Genomic DNA, 18365 nt, shown 5'->3' with positions numbered 1-18365 from the left:
TGTTATTGATCAACTAAAAAATATAAGCACTTAAAAGTGTACATAGAGTGTCTGGTATTGTAAGCTCCAGCGTGGGAATATGCAGGCTGACATTGGAGTGCCCACTCTTGCTGGGCACTGTGCACTGACCTGCCTTCACATTTAACCCCGCAGTCCTGGGACCCTCACACGCCTCCTCATGAGCGGCTGCCCCGCCACATACATGCACCCGGCTCACGCTTCATTTCTCCTGCCTTTATGCTGTGGTGATTTCACTGTCCTCCAACTCATCCAACACTTGGGCACTGGGGTCCCTAGACCTCTTCTCTTCTGGTCTTCATTCTTTACCTCTGCCTTATCCATTAGCTCCCGTGGTCATAGGCCAGACTTGGCCACTCTCAGTAATTGCATTGTCTTTACAAGCATGATTTCAAGCATCCCATGTTGACTGCCACCTCCAATTTTCCAGATCAGCCTAGACAGTAATCCCCCAGGAAACTTTTTTTTTAAATTGTAAAAGTTTGCCACTTTAACCATTCTTAAATGTACAGTTTAGTATTAAGCACATTCATCCTGCTGTGTGGTCATCACCATCCATATCCAGAACATTTTCATCTTGTAAAACCAAAACTCGAAACCTTTAAACGGTAGCTCCCATTCTCCCCTCTCCAGCCCCTGGCAACCACCATTCTATTTTGTCTCTATGAATCTGACTACTTTACCTCATATGAGTGGAACTGTATTGTATTTGTCCTCCTCTGACTGCCTGCTTCTCAGCATAATGCCTTCGGGGTTCACCCATGTTGTGGCTTGTTTCAGAATTTTCCTCATTTTTAAGGATGAAAAATATTCCACTGTGTAGGTATACACATTTTATCCACCTACCAATGGGCACTTGGTTGCCTCTATTTTTTTTTTTTTTTAAAGATTTTATTTATTTATTTGAGAGAGAGAATGAGAGAGAGAGAGAGAGAGAGCATGAGAGGGGGGAGGGTCAGAGGGAGAAGCAGACCCCCTGCTGAGCAGGGAGCCCGATGCGGGACTCGATCCCGGGACTCCAGGATCATGACCTGAGCTGAAGGCAGTCGCTTAACCAACTGAGCCACCCAGGCGCCCCTTGGTTGCCTCTATCTTTTGGCTATTGTGAATAATGCTGTTTGAACATTGGTGTACAAATATCTGTTCATATCCATGATTTCAACTGCTTGGGTTACATATGCCCAGAAATGAGATTGTTGGATAATATGGTGATTTTTAACTTTCTAAGGAACCACCATACTTTTTTTTTTTTTTTTTTTAAAGATTTTATTTATTTGAGAGAGAAAGAGAGCACAAGCAGGGAGAGTGGCAGGCCGAGGGAGAGGGAGAAGCAGGCTTCCCGCTGAGCAGGGAGCCTGATGCGGGGCTCCATCCCAGGACCCTGGGATCATGACCTAAGCTGAAGGCAGACACTTAACCATCTGAGCCACCTAGGCGCCCTAAAAAAAGTTTTTTTAAAAAGATTTTATTAGCAAGCGCACAAGCAGGGAGAGCTGCAGAGGGAGAGGCAGAGAAGCAGGTTCCCCGCTGAGCAGGGAGCCCGGCAGGGGGCTTGATTCTAGGACCAGATCTGATCATGACCAGAGCCGAAGGCAGATGCTGAACCTGAGCCACCCAGGCACCCCTCTTCTGTCCATTTCTTGATTGGATTATGTGTTCTTTGGGTGTTGAGTTTGATAAGTTCTTTACAGATTTTGGATACTAGCCCTTTATCTGATATGTCATTTGCAAATATCTTCTCCCATTCTGTCAGTTGTCTTTTGGTTTTGTCGACTGTTTTTCTTTGCTGTGCAGCTTTTTACCTTGATGAAGTCCCAACAGTTCATTTTTGTCTTTGTTTCCCTTGCCTTTGGAGACGTGTCTAGCAAGAAGTTGCTGTGGCCGAGATCACAGAGGTTGCTGCCTGTGTTCTCCTCTAGAATTTTGATGGATTCCTGTCTCACATTTAGGTCTTTCAACCATTTTGATGTATGGTGTAAGAAAATGATCCAGTTTCATTCTTCTGCATGTGGCTGTCCAATTTTCCCACCATCATTTGTTGAAGAGATGGTTTTTTTCCCATTGGGTATTCTTTTCTGCTTTGTCAAAGATTAGTTGACCATAGAGTTGAGGGTCCATTTCTGAGTTTTCTAGTCTGTTCCATTGATCTATGTGTCTGCTTTTGTGCCAGTACCATACTGTCTTGATGATGACAGCTTTGTAATAGAGCTTGAAGTCCAGGATTGTGATGCCACCAGCTTTGGTTTTCTTTTTCAACACTCCTTTGGCTATTTGGGGTCTTTTGTGGTTCCATACAAATTTTAGGATTATTTGTTCCAGCTCTGTGAGAAAAGTTGATAGTATTTTGATAGGGATTGTATTGAATGTATAGATTACCCTAGGTAGCACAGACATTTTAACAGTATTTGTTTTTCCAACCCATGAGCGTGGCATGTTTTTCCATTTCTTTGTGTCTTCCTCAGTTTCCTTCATGAGTGTTTTATAGTTTTCTGAGTGCAGATCCTTTGCCTCTTTGGTTAAGTTTATTCCCAGGTATCTTATGGTTTTGGGTGCAATTGTAAATGGGATCGACTGCTTAATTTCTCTTCCTTCTTTTTTAGTGTATAGAAATGCAGGTGATTTCTGTGTACTGATTTTACATTCTGCCACTTTGCTAATTCCTGTATGACTTTTCCACATAGAGTATCATGTCATCTGCAAAGAGTGAGAGTTTGACTTCTTCTTTGCCGATTCGGACGCCTTTTATTTCTTTTTGTTTTCTGATTACTGAGGCTAGGATTTCTAGTACTATGCTGAACAGTGTTAAGAGTGGACATCCCTGTCGTTTTCCTGACCTTAGGGGAAAAGCTTTCAGTTTTTCCCCAGTGAGAATGATACTCACTGTGGGCTTTTCGTATATGGCTTTTATGATATTCTCTATCCCTACATTGTGAAGAGTTTTAATCAAGAAAGGATGCTGTACTTTGTCAAATGCTCTTTCTGCATCTATTGAGAGGATCATATGGTTCTTGTTCTTTCTTTTATTAATGTATCACATTGATTTGCAGATGTTGAGCCAACCTTGCAGCCCAGGGATAAATCCCACTTGGTTGTGGTGAATAATCCTTTTAATGTACTGTTGGAGCCCACTGGCTAGTATCTTGGTAAGAATTTTGCATCCATATTTACCAGGGATATTGGTCTGTAATTCTTTTTAGTGGGGTCTTTGGTTTTGGAATCAAGGTAATGTTGGCTTCACAGAATGAGTTTGGAAGTTTTCCTTCCATTTCTATTTTTTGAAACAGTTTCAGAAGAATAGGTGTTAATTCTTCTTTAAATGCTTGGTAGAATTCCCCTGGGAAGCCATCTGGCCCTGGACTCTTGTTTGTTGGGAGATTTTTGATGACTGCCTCAATTTCCTTGCTGGTTATGGGTCTGTTCAGGTTTTCTATTTCTTCCTGGTTCAGTTTTGGTAGTTTATACGCCTCTAGGAATACATCCATTTCTTCCAGATTGCCTGAATTGTTGGCATATAGTTGCTCATCATACGTTCTTACAATTGTTTGTATTTCGTTAGTGTTGGTTGTGATCTCTCCTCTTTCATTCATGATTTTATTAATTTGGGTCCTTTTTGATAAGTCTGGCTAGGGGTTTATTGATCTTAATAACTCTTTCAAAGAACAAGCTCCTAGTTTCATTGATCTGTTCTACTGTTCTTTTGATTTCTATTTCATTGATTTCTGCTCTAATCTTTATTATTTCTCTTCTCCTGCTGGGTTTAGGCTTTATTTGCTATTCTTTCTTAAGCTCCTTTAGGTGTAAGGTAAGGTTGTATATTTGAGACCTTTCTTACTTTTTGAGAAAGGCTTGTATTGCTACATACTTCCCTCTTAGGACCGCTTTTGCTGCATCCCGAAGGTTTTTTCATTTTCATTTGTTTCTATGAATTTTAAAAATTCTTTAATTTCCTGGTTGACCCATTCATTCTGTAGTAGGATACTCTTTAACCTCCAAGTATTTGAGTTCTTTCCAAATTTCCTCTTGTGATTGAGTTCCAGTTTCAAAGCACTGTGGTCCAAAAATATTCAGGGTATCCCAGTCTTTTGGTACCAGTTGAGACCTGATTTGTGACCCAGTATGTGATCTGTTCTGGAGAATGTTCCATGTGGACTCAAGAAGAATGTGTATTCTGGGGGTACCTGGGTGGCTTAGTCAGTTAAGTGTCTGCCTTCGGCTCTGGTCGTGATGATCCCAGGGTTCTGGGATCAGGTCCCGCATCTGGCTCCTTACTCAGCAGGGAGCCTGCTTCTCCCTCTCCCTGCCGTTCCTCCTGCTTGTGCTCTGTCAAATAAATAAAATCTTAAAAAGGGGGGGGGGGGCACCTGGGTGGCTCAGTTGTTAAGCGTCTGTCTTCGGCTCAGGTCATGATCCCAGGGTCTTGGGATCGAGCCCTGCATCAGGCTCCCTGCTCAGCGGGAAGCCTGCTTCTCCCTTTCCCACTCTCTCTGCTTGTGTTCCTTCTCTTGCTGTGTCTGTCAAATAAATAAATAAAAATCTTAAAAAAAAAAAAAAATGCATTCTGCTTTAGGATGGAATGCTCTGAATATATCTGTGAGATCCATCTAGTCCAGTGTGTCATTCAAAGCCGTTTTTTCTTTGTTGATCTTCTGCTTAGATGATCTGTGCACTGTAGTGAGTGGGGTATTAAAGTCCCCTACTATTGGGGTGCCTGGGGGCTCGGTCAGTTAAGCTTCTGCCTTCAGCTCAGGCCATAGATCTCGGGGTCCTGGGATTCAGCCCTGAGTTTGAACCCTGGGATTGAGCCCAGACTTCCTCAGTGGGGAGTCTGCTTCTCTCTCTCCCCCTCCCCACCTCTCCTGTGCTTTCTTTGTTCTTTCTCTCAAATAAATAAATCTTAAGTCCCCTCCTATTACTGTACTATTATCAGTGTGTTTCTTTAGTTTTGTTAATAATTGGTTTATATAATTGGCTGCTCCCATGTTAGGGGCATAAATATTTACAATTGTTAATCTTGTTGGATAGATATAGTGTCCTTCCTCATCTCTTATTACCATCTTTGGTTTAAATTTAAAATTTCAGGGGCGCCTGGGTGGCTCAGTTGGTTAACAACTGCCTTTGGCTCAGGTCATGATCCTGGAGTCCAGGGATCGAGTCCCACATCGGGCTCCCTGCTCAGCAGGGGGTCTGCTTCTCCCTCTGACCCTCCGCCCCTCATGTATTCTCTGTCATTCTCTCTCTCTCAAATAAATAAATCTTTAAAAAAAAATTTTTTTAAATTTCATTTGTCTGATATAAGGATTGCCACCCCAGCTTTCTTTTGATGTCCATTAGCATGGTAAATGGTTTTCCACCCCCTCACTTTCAGTCTGGAGGTGTCTCTGGGTCTAAAATGAGTCTCTTGCAGACAGCACATCAATGGGTCTTTCTTTTTTATCCAGTTCTCATACCCTGTCTTTTGATTGGGGCATTTAGCCCATTGACATTCAGAGTAACTATTGAAAGATAGGAATTTAGTGCCATTGAATTACCTATAAAGTCACTGTCTCTGTATATTATCTCTGTTCCTTTCTGGTCTATGTTACTTTTGGGCTCTCTCTTCGCTTAAAGGATCCCCTTTAATATTTCTTGCCGGGCTGGTTTAGTGATCACAAATTCTTTTAGTTTCTGTTTTTTTCTGGAAGCTTTATGATCTCTCCTTCTATTTTGAATGACTTCCTAGCTGGATAAAGTATTCTTGGCTACATATTTCTCATTTAGCACTCTGAATATATCATGCCAGTCCTTTCTGGCCTGCCAGGTCTGCTGCCTGTCTAATGTTTCTCCATTTTAGGTTATAGACCTCTTGTCCCGAGCTGCTTTCAGGATTTCCTCTGTCTCTGAGATTTGCAAGCTTCACTATTATATGTTGAGGTGTTGACCTATTTTTATTGATTTTGGGGGGGGGGTTCTCTGTGCCTCCTGGACTTGAATGCTTGTTTCCTTCCCCAGATTAGGAAAGTTCTCAGCTATAATTTGCACGCCCCCCCTCCCTTTTCTGGGATCCCAATTAATCTAATATTGTTTCACTTTCTGGTATCACTTATCTCTCAGATTCTTCCCTCATGATCCAGTAGTTGTTTATCTGTTTTTCTCAGCTTCTCATTCCCTATGATTTTGTCCTCATTATCACTAATTCTCTTCTGCCTCATTTACCCTAGCAGTTAGAGCCTCCATTTTTTTATTGCATCTGATAGCCTTTTTTATTTCAACCTGATTAGATTTTAGTTCCTTTATTTCTCCAGAAAGAGATTCTCTAGTATCTTCTATGCTTTTTTCAAGCCCAGCTAGTGTCTTTATAATTGTTATTCTGAACTCTAGTTCCAATGTCTTACTTATATCTATACCGAGTAGGTCCCTGGTAAGTCATTACTGCCTCTTCTGAGGTGAGTTTTTCCATCTTGTGTGGTTGCCTTTCTATTTGTAGAATTGTAGCAATTCTTTTTCTTAGATCTCTGGGTGAGTTCACAGGTGTTCAGAATGATTTGATGGATATGTAGCAGAATTCCTGGGACCAAACTGAGTTCTCCTACTCCTCCGCCATCTTGGAAAATCCCACCATACTGTTTTTATAGCAGCTCCACCATTTTCTATTTCCACCTACTGTGCACTGACAGTTCCAATTTCTCCACATCCTCGCTGATGCTTGTTTTCTGGTGGGGTTTTTTTTTTTTTTTTTTAATGATAGCTTCCTAATGGGTGTGAGATGGTATTTCGTTGTGGTTTTGATTTGCATTTCTCTAATGATTTGTGATGTTGAGCATCCCTTCCTGTGATTATTGGCCATTTGTATATTTTCTTTGGAGAAATGTCTGTTTGGATTCTTTGGTGGGGGGGGAGTGGCAGAGAGAATCTTAAAGCAGGCTCCACGCCTAGCACAGAGCCCAACATGGGGCACAGTATCATGACCCTGAGATCATGACCTGAGCTGAGATCAAGAGTCGGTCACTTAACCGACTGAGCCACCTAGGCGCCCCTGCCCGTTTCTGAAATAGCTTTTTTTGTAGTTAAGTTTTAGAGTTCTCTATATTCTGAATTAATCCTTTATCGTTTATATGATGTGCAATATTTTCTGTGAGTTGCCTTTTTACTTTTGTAAAATTGTTTGATGTACAAAAGTTTTAAATTTTCATGACGTCCAGTTTGTTTCTTCTTTTGTTGCCTGTGCCTTTGGTGTCATAACTAAGAAATCACTGCCAAATCCAAAATCTTGAAGCTTTCCCCTTATGTTTTCTACAGATTTTATAGTCTTAGCTCTTACATTTAGGTCTTTGATCCATTCTGAATCAGTTTTTATATATGGTATTAGGTAAGGGTCCAGCTTCATTCTTTTGCATGTGGATAGTTTTCCCAGAATCATTTGATGATGAGAATCCTTTCCCCATTTAATAGTCGTAGCATACTTGCTGAAAATCATTCGACCACGTATTCAAGGATTTATTTCTGGGCTCTCTTTCCTATTGGTGTATATGTCTGTCATTATGCCAGTACCATAACTGACTACTGTAGCTTCGTAGTAAAATTTGAAATCAGGATATGTGAGGCCTCCAACTTTGTTCTGCTTGCTCAAGATTGTTTCAGTTATTTGGGTTCCTGTGGAATCTCAGGGTGGAATTTTCTGTTTCTGTAAAAAACCTTATTTATATTCTGATAAGGAATGCATTGAATCTGTAGATTACACTCTGGGTGGTATTGGCATTTTAACAATATTAAGTCTTATAATCCACGAACGTGAGTTTTTTTCCATATTATTTATGAGGTTTTCATGTCTTTCAGAAACATTTTATTGTTTTCATTGTTCAAGTCTTTAACCTCCCTGGTTAAGTTCATTCTTGGGTAGCTTATTCTTTTTGATGCTATTATAAAAATTAATTTCCCCCCTCCCAATAACTTGTAAAAACTTGTTCATCATTGTTAGTGTATGGAAACACAACTGATATTTGGATATTAATTTTGTATCCTGTTATTTTGCTGAATTTGTTTCTTAGTTCTGACAGGGTTTTTTGTGGGCTTTGGTGAAATCTTTAGGGTTTTCTGTATCTAAGACTGTCATTTCTGACAGAGATAATTTTTTTCCTTTCCAATCTGGATTTTTTTTCTTGCCTAATTGCTCTACTAGAAGTTCTAATATTATGTTGAATAGAGGTGGTGAAAGTGGACTCCTTGTCTTGATCTTAGAGAATAGTTTTTTTCTTTTACCACTGAGTATGATGGTAGCTGTGGATATTTCATAAATGATTTTTTTTTAATCTGTTCGTGTGCACATGTGCACAGGGTGAAGGGCACAGGGAGGGGGACAAGGAGACTCCATGCTGAGTGCAGAGCCCCACATGGGGCTCGATCCCACAATACTGAGACCTGACCTGAAATCAAGTTAGACACTGCAACTGACTCAGTCACCCAGGCACCCCTCATAAGTTTCTTACTATTCCTAGTTTGTTAAGTGTTTTTAACATGAAAATGTGTTGAATTTTGTCAGATGCTTTTTCTTCATTTAGATGATCAAGTGGTTTTTTCCGCTTTCATTTTATTAATGTGTATGTATTGCATTGATTGATTCCCCTATGTTGAACCATACCTGCATTCCAGGAACAGATCCCTCCTGGGCATGGTGTATAATCCGTTTACTGGATTCTGTTTGCTAGTATTTTATTGATGATTTTTGCATCTATATTCAAAAAGGATATTGGTCTCAAGTTTTCTTGTAGTGTCTTGTCTGGCTTTGGTATCAAGACAATATTGGCCTCATAGAATGACTTAGGAATAGGAAGTATTCCCTTCTCTTCAGTTTTTTGGAAGAGTATGAGGACTGGTGTTCTTCTTTAAATGTGTGGTAGAATTCACCAGTGAAGCCATCAGGTCTGGTGCTTTTGTCAGGAGGTTTTTGATTACTGATATAATCTCCTTATGGATTAATTATGGGTCTGTTTTCTATTCATGATTCAGTGTTGGATGATTTTGTGTTTCTCGTTATTTATCCATTTCATACAGGTTATCCAACATAATCATTCATAGTATTCTCCTAAAATTATTATTTCTGTGGAATATGAGTAATGGCCCCACCTTTGTTTCTAATTTTAGTAATTTGAGGCTTCTCTTTTTCTTAACTCTAGTTAAATGTTTACCAGTTTTGTTAAACTTTTCAAATAACCAGCTTTAAGATTTGATTTTTTTTTTCTATTTTTCTGTTCTCCCATTTCCTTCCTTCTGCTAGTTTTAGGTTTAGTTCATTTTCTAGCCCCTTAAGCTGTGAAGTTAGGTTGTTAATTTGAGATTTTCCTTCTTACAGCTATAAAATTTTCCTGAATACTGCCTTCACTACATCCCAAAGTTTTAGAATATTGTGTTATTTTCATCAGTCTCTAGGTAGTTTCTAATTTCCCTTGTGATTTCCTCTTTACTTACTGGTTAATTTCCACAAATTTGTGAATTCTCCATGCTTCTAACTTCATCCTTTTGTGGTCAGAGTATCTTCTATGTATGATATCTGTCTTTTAAAATTGTTGAGACTTACTTTGTGGCCCTAACATATGGTCTTTCCTGGAGAATATCCCATGTGCACTTGAAAAGTAAGAGGTAGTTAGCCTACTGTGTTGTTCAAGTTTATCATCTGCCTGGTTGTCCTGTTATTGAGGGGGGGGGGGGTCTTGAAACCTTCAGCTATTTTTAGAAATGTTCATTTCTCCCTTCAGTTCTGTTAATTTTTGCTTCATATATGTTGATGGTCTGTTATTAGGGACGTGTCTTCAGTATTTCTTAAAGCCACTGGGATCGCTGTTAATTTTCACTTCCATACCTTTTATTTCCTTACTTCCCTTCTTAGATGCAGCCTAGATTCCAAAGTCCCTTATTAACAAAGTCCCTTATTAAAGTAATTCCCTGGTATGTACTTCTCTCCCTCTCCATCCTATTCTGTCAAAATACTGACCTTGATTAAATCTCTGTATCCTTAAGCAGTTGGTTATACCCAAAGAAAATATACCACTCTACTGACCTGTCTTATTTCAGTGACTTATTTCAAATGAGTCCTCAGGGTAGCTCAGTAATTCTGTTACTTTTCCCTGGTCATGTTCCACAATCTCCACTAATGGCCCTACTTCTTACTTTGTAACAAAATAAAAGCCACCAGAGAGAATTCCTACCTACAACTACCTCCACATCTGTAGACATATACTCTGCTTTCCTTCTCACCTGCGCAAAAACTTCAACTATCCCATACTATGCTGCATCACTTGTTCCTCCCTCTACTTGATCATTTCTGTCAGCATTCATGCAGCATTAACTCCCAAAAGAAAAAAAAAAACCCACTATCTCCCCTTTTACACTTTCCATGTTCTCAACCCCCTCAATCCTTTGTCCCCATCATGTCACTAAAACAGTATCTTTCAAAATGACTAATAATCTCCATGTTGCCAAATCTAGTAGATCAGTCATCATCTTACTTGGCTTCTTAGCAGTGTTCTTAAAACACTTTCTTCAGTTTGCTTCTATCACTCTCTGGGCTGACTGCTGCTTTGCTGGCTTACCTTTCTCTGTTCAGTTAGATTTTGGAATTCCCAGGGCTTAGTCTTCATATTTATCTATTCTTTAGATACTATCTTCCCAAGGCTTTAATACCAGCTATATGCTGATGACTCCCCAAAATCTTTTCTCTCTGGGACTCCAGATGTTTTATATCCAATTGCCTACTCAACATCGCCACTTGAGTATCTACTTACATAACTCAAATTGATGTATCTAAAGTAGAACTGCTTTTTCTTCCCAAACCTGTTTTTCTTCTCCATTTCAGTAAACCGTACCATTCACTGACTCAGTGCAAAGTCAAAAAGATAGGAGCCCTCCTTGATTCTTACACCCTCCCCTCCATCCAGTTTATTAACAGGTCTTTCCAGTCAACCGTAACTTCAGAAATATACCCCTCTTCTGACTGCTTATCATCACTACTGCCACCACTACACTAGTCAAAGTCACCAATATCTTCTGCCTGAATTACCCATATTGGTTTTTCTAGCTGGTCTTTCTACTAACACCCTGTGCCACTCCACATGCTTTCAGACTGTCCAATGTCTTCCTATCACATTTGGAATACAAGACCTCATCATGGCCTATAAGATATAGGCTAGTTATTTCTCCATCCTTATCTCCTACCACTCTCCCTTATCCTTGTATATCCAAGAAGAGACTTGTTGTCTCTGCATGGAACACTTTCACTAAATATTCACATGGCTGACTATTTCACCTCATGCAGATGTCTGTTCATATGCCAATCCTGAAACATCTTCCCTAACCACCACCACCCCTGGATACCCCACTCCTTTATCTTGCTTTAATTTTCTTTATAGCACCTTATCAGTAACTGACCTAGAATATCTATACACATGTACAGACTTTTTACTATCTCTCACACTAAAATGTAGGATCCTTTAAAAGCCAAGTATGTGTCTCAAATGTCTAGAATAGTGCAGAGAACATTACAGATGCTCAATTTTCTGTTGAATGAATGACAGGTGGATAGTATATGTGTCATCACCTCATCTTTTTAAGAATGAGAAAACACACAGAATTAGGGTTGGGCAGAGGAAATGTCTCTTTAGTAAAAATAACGGTTATTTTTCTTGTGGTCCTCTTCAAGCCATTTGAGATATTCCTTAACCATTCTGGCAAATAATTATTAAAATAACTAAAAAATGAAAGCTATCTCAATATGTGCATTACTCCTAAAGTTCTCTAAAGAGGGCCCCAGCTAGACTCTTCCCATATTAATCACTGGCTGCTCCCTATGCTTTCTCCTAACATTTAGAAAAGAGGGGCTTTTTTTTTTTTTTTTGAGGGGGGCTCTTTTCTAGGTCTCCTTTTATACCCTTCACAGTCTCCTCTCCACCACAGCTCAGAGAGTCATCAGCAACATCTCACCTCGCCTCACCACCCAAAATAAAGTAAAAAGCCATCACAGGGATCTATATAGTGTGTGATGGGCCCCTGAATAATAAGTGTGTCCCTGATACAAAATGAGCCTTTCCCAAATTAGAATTATAATACTGACAAAGCTCCCAACAGCATCTGAGGCATACACAGACTAACACAAATATGCATACATACTTGACATTTTGCAAGGATGTCAAAGAAGTCTTCATCAGGCTCTTTGTTGTCATTAGTCATCAGGTGGCCAAGGACAGACTTATTGTTGTTTTGTGTCAGACGAAGCCCTGGCAAATTACTGAAACTGGCCCTCTGGTCATCAAGACGGCGGCTCTGTGAGCTGGCAAGAAGGTCTAAAAACTCATCCGTGTTGGGGGATACCATGGAAACAGATGGTGCTATGAATAGGAAAAAATCCATAACATTATAAAAATATTTAGGCATATTTTTAATACACATATAACTCCTTTCTGCCTTGTTCAGTCCCAGCATCCACTCTGTCCCCCTGTTTTATCTCTGTCACTCAGAGTCACTGATAGGCTGGGGCCTGACTAGATGGGCAGGGAGGGAAGACTGAATCCCAGAGGACTTCAGATGATCCAGTTTGATGTTATTCAGATTTGACTGTATTTACTTTTATCTAACGCCCACTCACAATGTAACTTTACAAGGGGCGCTGGCTCAGTCGGTTAACTGTCTGACTCTTGATCTTGGCTCAGGTCTTGATCTCACAGCCATGAGTTCAAGCCCTGTGTTGGGCTCCATGTTGGATGTGGAGCCTACTTTAAAAAAAAAAATTGTACTTTTTAAGATCTGGAGCTAGATTTTGGAAGGTAATAAATTGTCTTTCTTAGATAATTTCTCACGTGAGAATGAATGAGACAGTGTTTTTATTCTATGCCCTGGATAGGAACCATTTAGCTAAGAGTTAAGTGTTGCTGATAAGTCCTAGTCTATGGCAGAGGAAGTCTTTTGGTAGCTGAAGTAGAAAATTTTAAGTAACCCATTTTAGACCTTTCTACGGCTCAAGCATACCTTAGCTTCGGCCTTAGTCACAGGTTCGGCTTCAGTCTGTACTGGCTTTTTAAAATCCAAATAGGAAGCATTTGTGTTTTACATAGAATTATAAGGTATGTAGAACTTAAATTTTTTCCCTTCACTATTTTTACTTTTAAAGTTAGATTTTTTTCCCAGTCCCAAAGAATCTAGGGAGACAGTATGCTGTAGTTAGTAGAAAATGTGGTGGACTAAAATACAGATAAACCTAGGGAAACTGAAACAAAACTTTGTTTTGAACTGAAGAAATACCAGCATTTCCAATAAACCTGGGTTCAGGCTCATTTACTGTACTTGCTCTGATGAGAACTAAACTCTCAGAAAGAGTATCACAAGATATCACAAGGAACTATTAAAAGGGGGGTAGAAACACAGATCACTCACTTTTTAGCATCACTCTAGGGGGAGTGGAAGAAGCTGCAGTTGAAGCTGGCCCACAGCTGTGTTCTTGTAAGCAGCACCTCTGATCATCCATCCGATTGCTCTGAAATCGGCTTACCAGGTCAAAGAACCCTTCATCTCCAATAGTATCTGTACTGACTTTCTGAAATGAGAGAAAATATAAATATTCCAGCATTATCATCAGATCATCAATGGAACAATATCATACATATGCAAAAGGTAAAGGATGAAGATTAAAAATAAAAATTGACACTTTCATTATAAAGAATTCAAGATGGCAACCTTGGTAATAAAGTTATTTCAATCCAACTAACAAAAAGCATTTCTAATTATATTTTATTCTAGTTATGTATAGTTATTAATCCTTGTATTTCCAGGGCTAAAGAAATGTACCTCAGGGCACCTGGGTGGCTCAGTCTAAGCTAAGCATCTGCCTTCGGCTCAGGTCATGATCCCAGGGTCCTGGGATCTAGTCCCACATCGGGCTCCCTGCTCAGTGGAGAGTCTGCTTCTCCCTCTGCCCCTCCATCCTGCTCGTGCTCTCTCTCTCTCAAATAAATATCTTTAAAAAAAAAAAAAAGGTACCTCATATTCTGGGGAACTGCTTCAGATACTGAATGAATTACGTAAATATTAGTGATCCCAGGCTCAAAGTTCAGTTCTAAGATTCTACAACAGAATTTAAAAGTAAACTAAGAACTGTAAACTAAGAAAGAATAATTTCCAAGGTCCTTTATTAAAGATTTGGAGATCTTGAAAAAATATATAAACTTCAAATAAATGAGTATTTGGGGCAGAGGGGAACTGGTCCTATTTTACTTGGAAAGCTTCAAATCTTAAAATGACAGTTGCAGTGTTTAATAAAAAATATTTTGTTTTTCATAATGATGTAAATATTATAGTAGAGGTACATTTATATAAAGTGTTATAGGCCTCAGGAGAAGGGCAGAACTAATTCTTAAGGGACACAGGGGAAACTGATATTTGAATTGGCTCCTGAAGAATGAATTAGCATTTGCAGGGTAGATATGCTTCATACTGATTAATATGCAATTCCAAAGGCCTGTAGTACTCAGGGGATAATGAACTATAGGGGGTAGGGGCGGTGAAGAGGAAGAAGCCACCGAAACAAGGGCCTCTGTATGACATACTAACAAGTTATCCCACATGAAAAGTAAGAGCATTGGTAATAATTTTAAACAGTTTTGTACAGAAACAGAACTGGCCCCTCTGAATGGTTGCAGAGGTTAATGCAGGGAAAGTGATCCGTTCAGGCGCCTATTCCAGACATCTGGGTAAGAGCTGCAGTAGTGCACTAAGAACTAAGACATAGTAGCAGAGGTTTATTTTCAGAAGGAGGGGTGAGGCAGATCTGAGGGATGTAAGGATTGACTGGATGTGGTTAGTGAAGGAGAGGGAGTCTAGAATGACACCTGGGTTCCTAACTTGGGGGATGGAGAACATGGCATACATAAGGAAAACAGGAGGTGTTGAGGGAGTACAGTTTTTAACATGTTCAGTTTGAGGACTGGGATTAAGTATGTACATAAACTGTGGTCAGATGCACTAATCACAAGACTTTCCTTGGGGCAAAAAAGGCTCAAATTCAAAATTCTGAACATCAAAACACAGGGAGGCTCCGGAAGTATGGACATTTTCAGTTGGGCTAAGTGGGCTTAGTTAAGACCTCAAACCTTGAACAAAGGTATGCCTTTGAGATCTGCTCTAGATCTATAAAAATATTCCTGAGCCATTTTTGTATATCCCATAATGCTTCCTTTTGTTAGTCATACATAGGTAAGAAACTAGTGATAAAAGTCAAGACAAAGGACACTACCAAGGTACAGTCATAGATGGAATGCTGATAAGAGAACCAAGAGAAGTCCATAAAAAAAAAAAAAGACTAACACAAATTTTTTCAAAATTTCTAATTGAAAAATGGACTTGATAATTAGAAAAATCATCTTTGTAATTTATTTTGATTCTTTTATCAGAGTATAGCTTAGAGCTAGATTAGAGATACTCCTGATATTTTATTTATAAATATTTTAAGTTATATTTAATAACCTGATTCCTGTGGTCATTTTTCATCAAAATAGTTTTTGACTCTATTATTATTTCACTATAAATAAACAGAAGTTGATGCTAGTAGATACTATTTTATTTATTTAATTTTTTTAAAGATCTTATTTATTTGACAGACACAGCCAGAGAGGGAACACAAGCAGGGGGAGTGGGAGAGGGAGAAGCAGGCTTCCCGCGGAGCAAGGAGCCTGGTGTGGGGCTCGATCCCAGGGCCCTGGGATCATGACCTGAGCGGAAGGCAGACGCTTAACGACTGAGCCACCCAGGCGCCCCTAGTAGATACTATTTTAAATTAGTATTTTAAAATCCTTGAACATCTAAATTTAATTTATTCTAACTTCTAAGCTGAAAGAAGGACAGTTTTACTGGGAGACACTGCAGTAAAATAAAAGGTAGTTTATTTGCAAATAGGGACAAACAATTACTGTACAAAGCAGTGAAGCAACATATTCATGAATGGAGAAATTACAGTTTCTAGCTTTGAAGAAGACAGAAATGATAGGGAAATACGGAAGACTTCTTTGAATAAAAATGGCATTTTGTATTAAATGTCTGTTTCCAAATATTCAGTTTCAATACAAGAATACTAAAATGTAGGGGCGCCTGGGTGGCTCAGACGGTTAAGCGTCTGCCTTCGGCTCAGGTCATGATCCCAGGGTCCTGGGATCGAGTCCCGCATCGGGCTCCCTGCTAGGTGGGGAGCCTGCTTCTCTCCCTCTGCCTCTCTCTCTCTCTCTGACTTTCATGAATAAAAAAAAAAAAAAAAAGACTAAAATGTAGGTAACTCAAAGCACAGCACTCAAAATCTTATTTTTATACATACTCTCTGAGAATTTGGAATTCGGTGATCAATGGAATTACTGGCATCTTGGAGAACTTTAGTGGAGGAATTAGTTTTGCATTTTTTCCCCTTCAATCTGTTGACAAAGAGCAGCTTCGCAGAAGGTTTGGCAATAAGAGGCTTTTGTTTAGCAAGAATTTCACTGTTCCAGTTCTGTACCTACAAAATTATGAACATAAATGGAAAGCAGGACATGAAAAAAACAAAGCTATCTCTGGTTTTCTATAATATTAACCTGCCATTGCCACTCATTAGTGTGTGTGTGTGTGGGGGGGGGGCAGCTAGATCTCTTGGTAAATTCCTTTTTGCCAGTGTATCTCACTATTTTCAACAGCTTGTACCAAATGTATACTGTGGACTTCTCATTACCAAAACATTAAAATGGTGGCTTTTAAGAACTTAACAGTAAGCAAACAGAGTTTGCCAAAATCCCATAAAAATAAAATTTGAATGGTCAGGGAAAGAGCAAGTTTTATTCTGGATGTGAGTTAATCTGTTACAACTGGGAATTTGGGGTGTATGCAGACTTTTTAACTGTAGAAATTAACATCTAAAATTTACATAGTAATTTTTTGGTGATATTTTTTGTTTTCACTAACTACTAAATTCTCAATAGGCAAAACATCTAATCACAATTTATATAGACCTAGACCTGGTTTAAATATACTTAACCTCTAAATAGCAGACTCAATATAACAAATATTTACTGAGTGGAAAGGAAAACCTACAGTATGTATAGTACCTATGTGACATTTGCAGCTTTAACATTTCAGTCTTAAGTGTTTGCAAGTAAGTCCAAAGGTCTATGTTATGTAATAACTGATAATTTGATAAAACACATATTTTCATAGTTACATCATGAGGCACAAATCAGAGTAAGTCCTGCCTTGAGGCTACCATACCTGAGTGAGACAGGCAGCCAGTGAGTGAACCAAGCCAGCTATCTGCACCCAATGAAGCCTCACCCCCCCACCCCGCCCCCATTCCTTTTCTCATACAGATGATAAGGGGAAACTATTGCTAGGGTGGACTTCAGGGTCTACTGATTTGAGAAAAACTAGATGGCCCCAGATGTTAGAACATAAAACCCACCTAAATCCGAAGTGTTTTGAAATGTGAAAAATTTTAAATGTTTCCTATTTACTTACTTGGACTTCCCAACAAAAACACTGAAGAATACAGACTGGAATAATGTCCTCAAAATTATGAAGGAAAATGATTTCCAACCAATAATTCCATACTAAGCAGAACTACCAAATGTGAGAGTAGCAAAAAGGCATTTTTCTGACATTCAGGGTCTCAAGAGCTCCCTGCAGTTGTACTCGTTCCCGAGAAGCACCTCTGATACAGACATCTCCCTTTTATCTTTATATACGCTTCTTTACTTTGTTGAGACTAATGAAATAATGAACTCTAATGCAACTTTATGATGAGGAAAAGAAAACAACTAATTCCAAACATACTTTAAAGATAAAACCTGTCATTATTTGGCTCTTGGAAAATTACAGGGTTGAATCTAGTTAGCTTCTTAATGGAATCTACGGTTAGTACCACTACAGACCTAGGCACAGGTAGCAAATTAATTTTGCTACTTATTAGTACGTTCCTACAAGAGTAAGAGGCCTAAATTGACTTTAAAGTTGTTTTTTAAAAAAATAATTTGCAGATTGGACAGCTTTAAGAACTGACAAGGTAAGAGGTAGCTATTTGGGGGAATTCATGAAGTCCTTCAGAGTTTTTGAACAACTCTAATTGTTTGGAATAAAAGAATATTGGATATAAGTTCAAATCAATTAGATGTTAGTCTTATGAAAACTATTCCCACAAAAAAAGTCAATATTAAAAAAATCATATGCTTGTTATAATAGGGCAGAAAAATGTTTAATGGCATAGAAGTAATATATTAACTATGCATTATAACATATCTGTAAATATGATAGTATTCATATGAAAATGCAAGATGAATAAATACCAAAATATTAATAACTGTAGTTACCACTGGGAGGTG

At 39.0% G+C, this 18365-nt stretch overlaps 1 protein-coding gene and 1 long non-coding RNA gene across 5 annotated transcripts in view; one reads left to right on the top strand and one right to left on the bottom strand.

Annotated features, from left to right (window-relative positions):
* GPSM2 (G protein signaling modulator 2) overlaps nt 1-18365 on the bottom strand; it is a 99201-nt gene that overhangs the window by 1701 nt on the left and 79135 nt on the right. For all 4 annotated transcript variants that reach the window (XM_021690244.1, XM_044914574.1, XM_021690242.2 and 1 more), the window contains 3 exons: nt 16340-16516; nt 13414-13573; nt 12154-12371 (listed from right to left, as the gene is read on the bottom strand). In XM_021690244.1, coding sequence (XP_021545919.1) covers nt 12154-12371; nt 13414-13573; nt 16340-16516 — 555 coding nt within the window. The remainder of the gene's footprint in view (nt 1-12153; nt 12372-13413; nt 13574-16339; nt 16517-18365) is intronic.
* LOC110580544 overlaps nt 1-18365 on the top strand; it is a 51240-nt gene that overhangs the window by 2789 nt on the left and 30086 nt on the right. The window lies entirely within an intron of this gene.

Source organism: Neomonachus schauinslandi, chromosome 4, assembly GCF_002201575.2.
Source record: "Neomonachus schauinslandi chromosome 4, ASM220157v2, whole genome shotgun sequence".
Lineage (NCBI taxonomy): Eukaryota > Metazoa > Chordata > Mammalia > Carnivora > Phocidae > Neomonachus > Neomonachus schauinslandi.
Note: the sequence above shows the minus strand (reverse complement) of the source record. Positions and strands in the feature narration are given on the sequence as shown.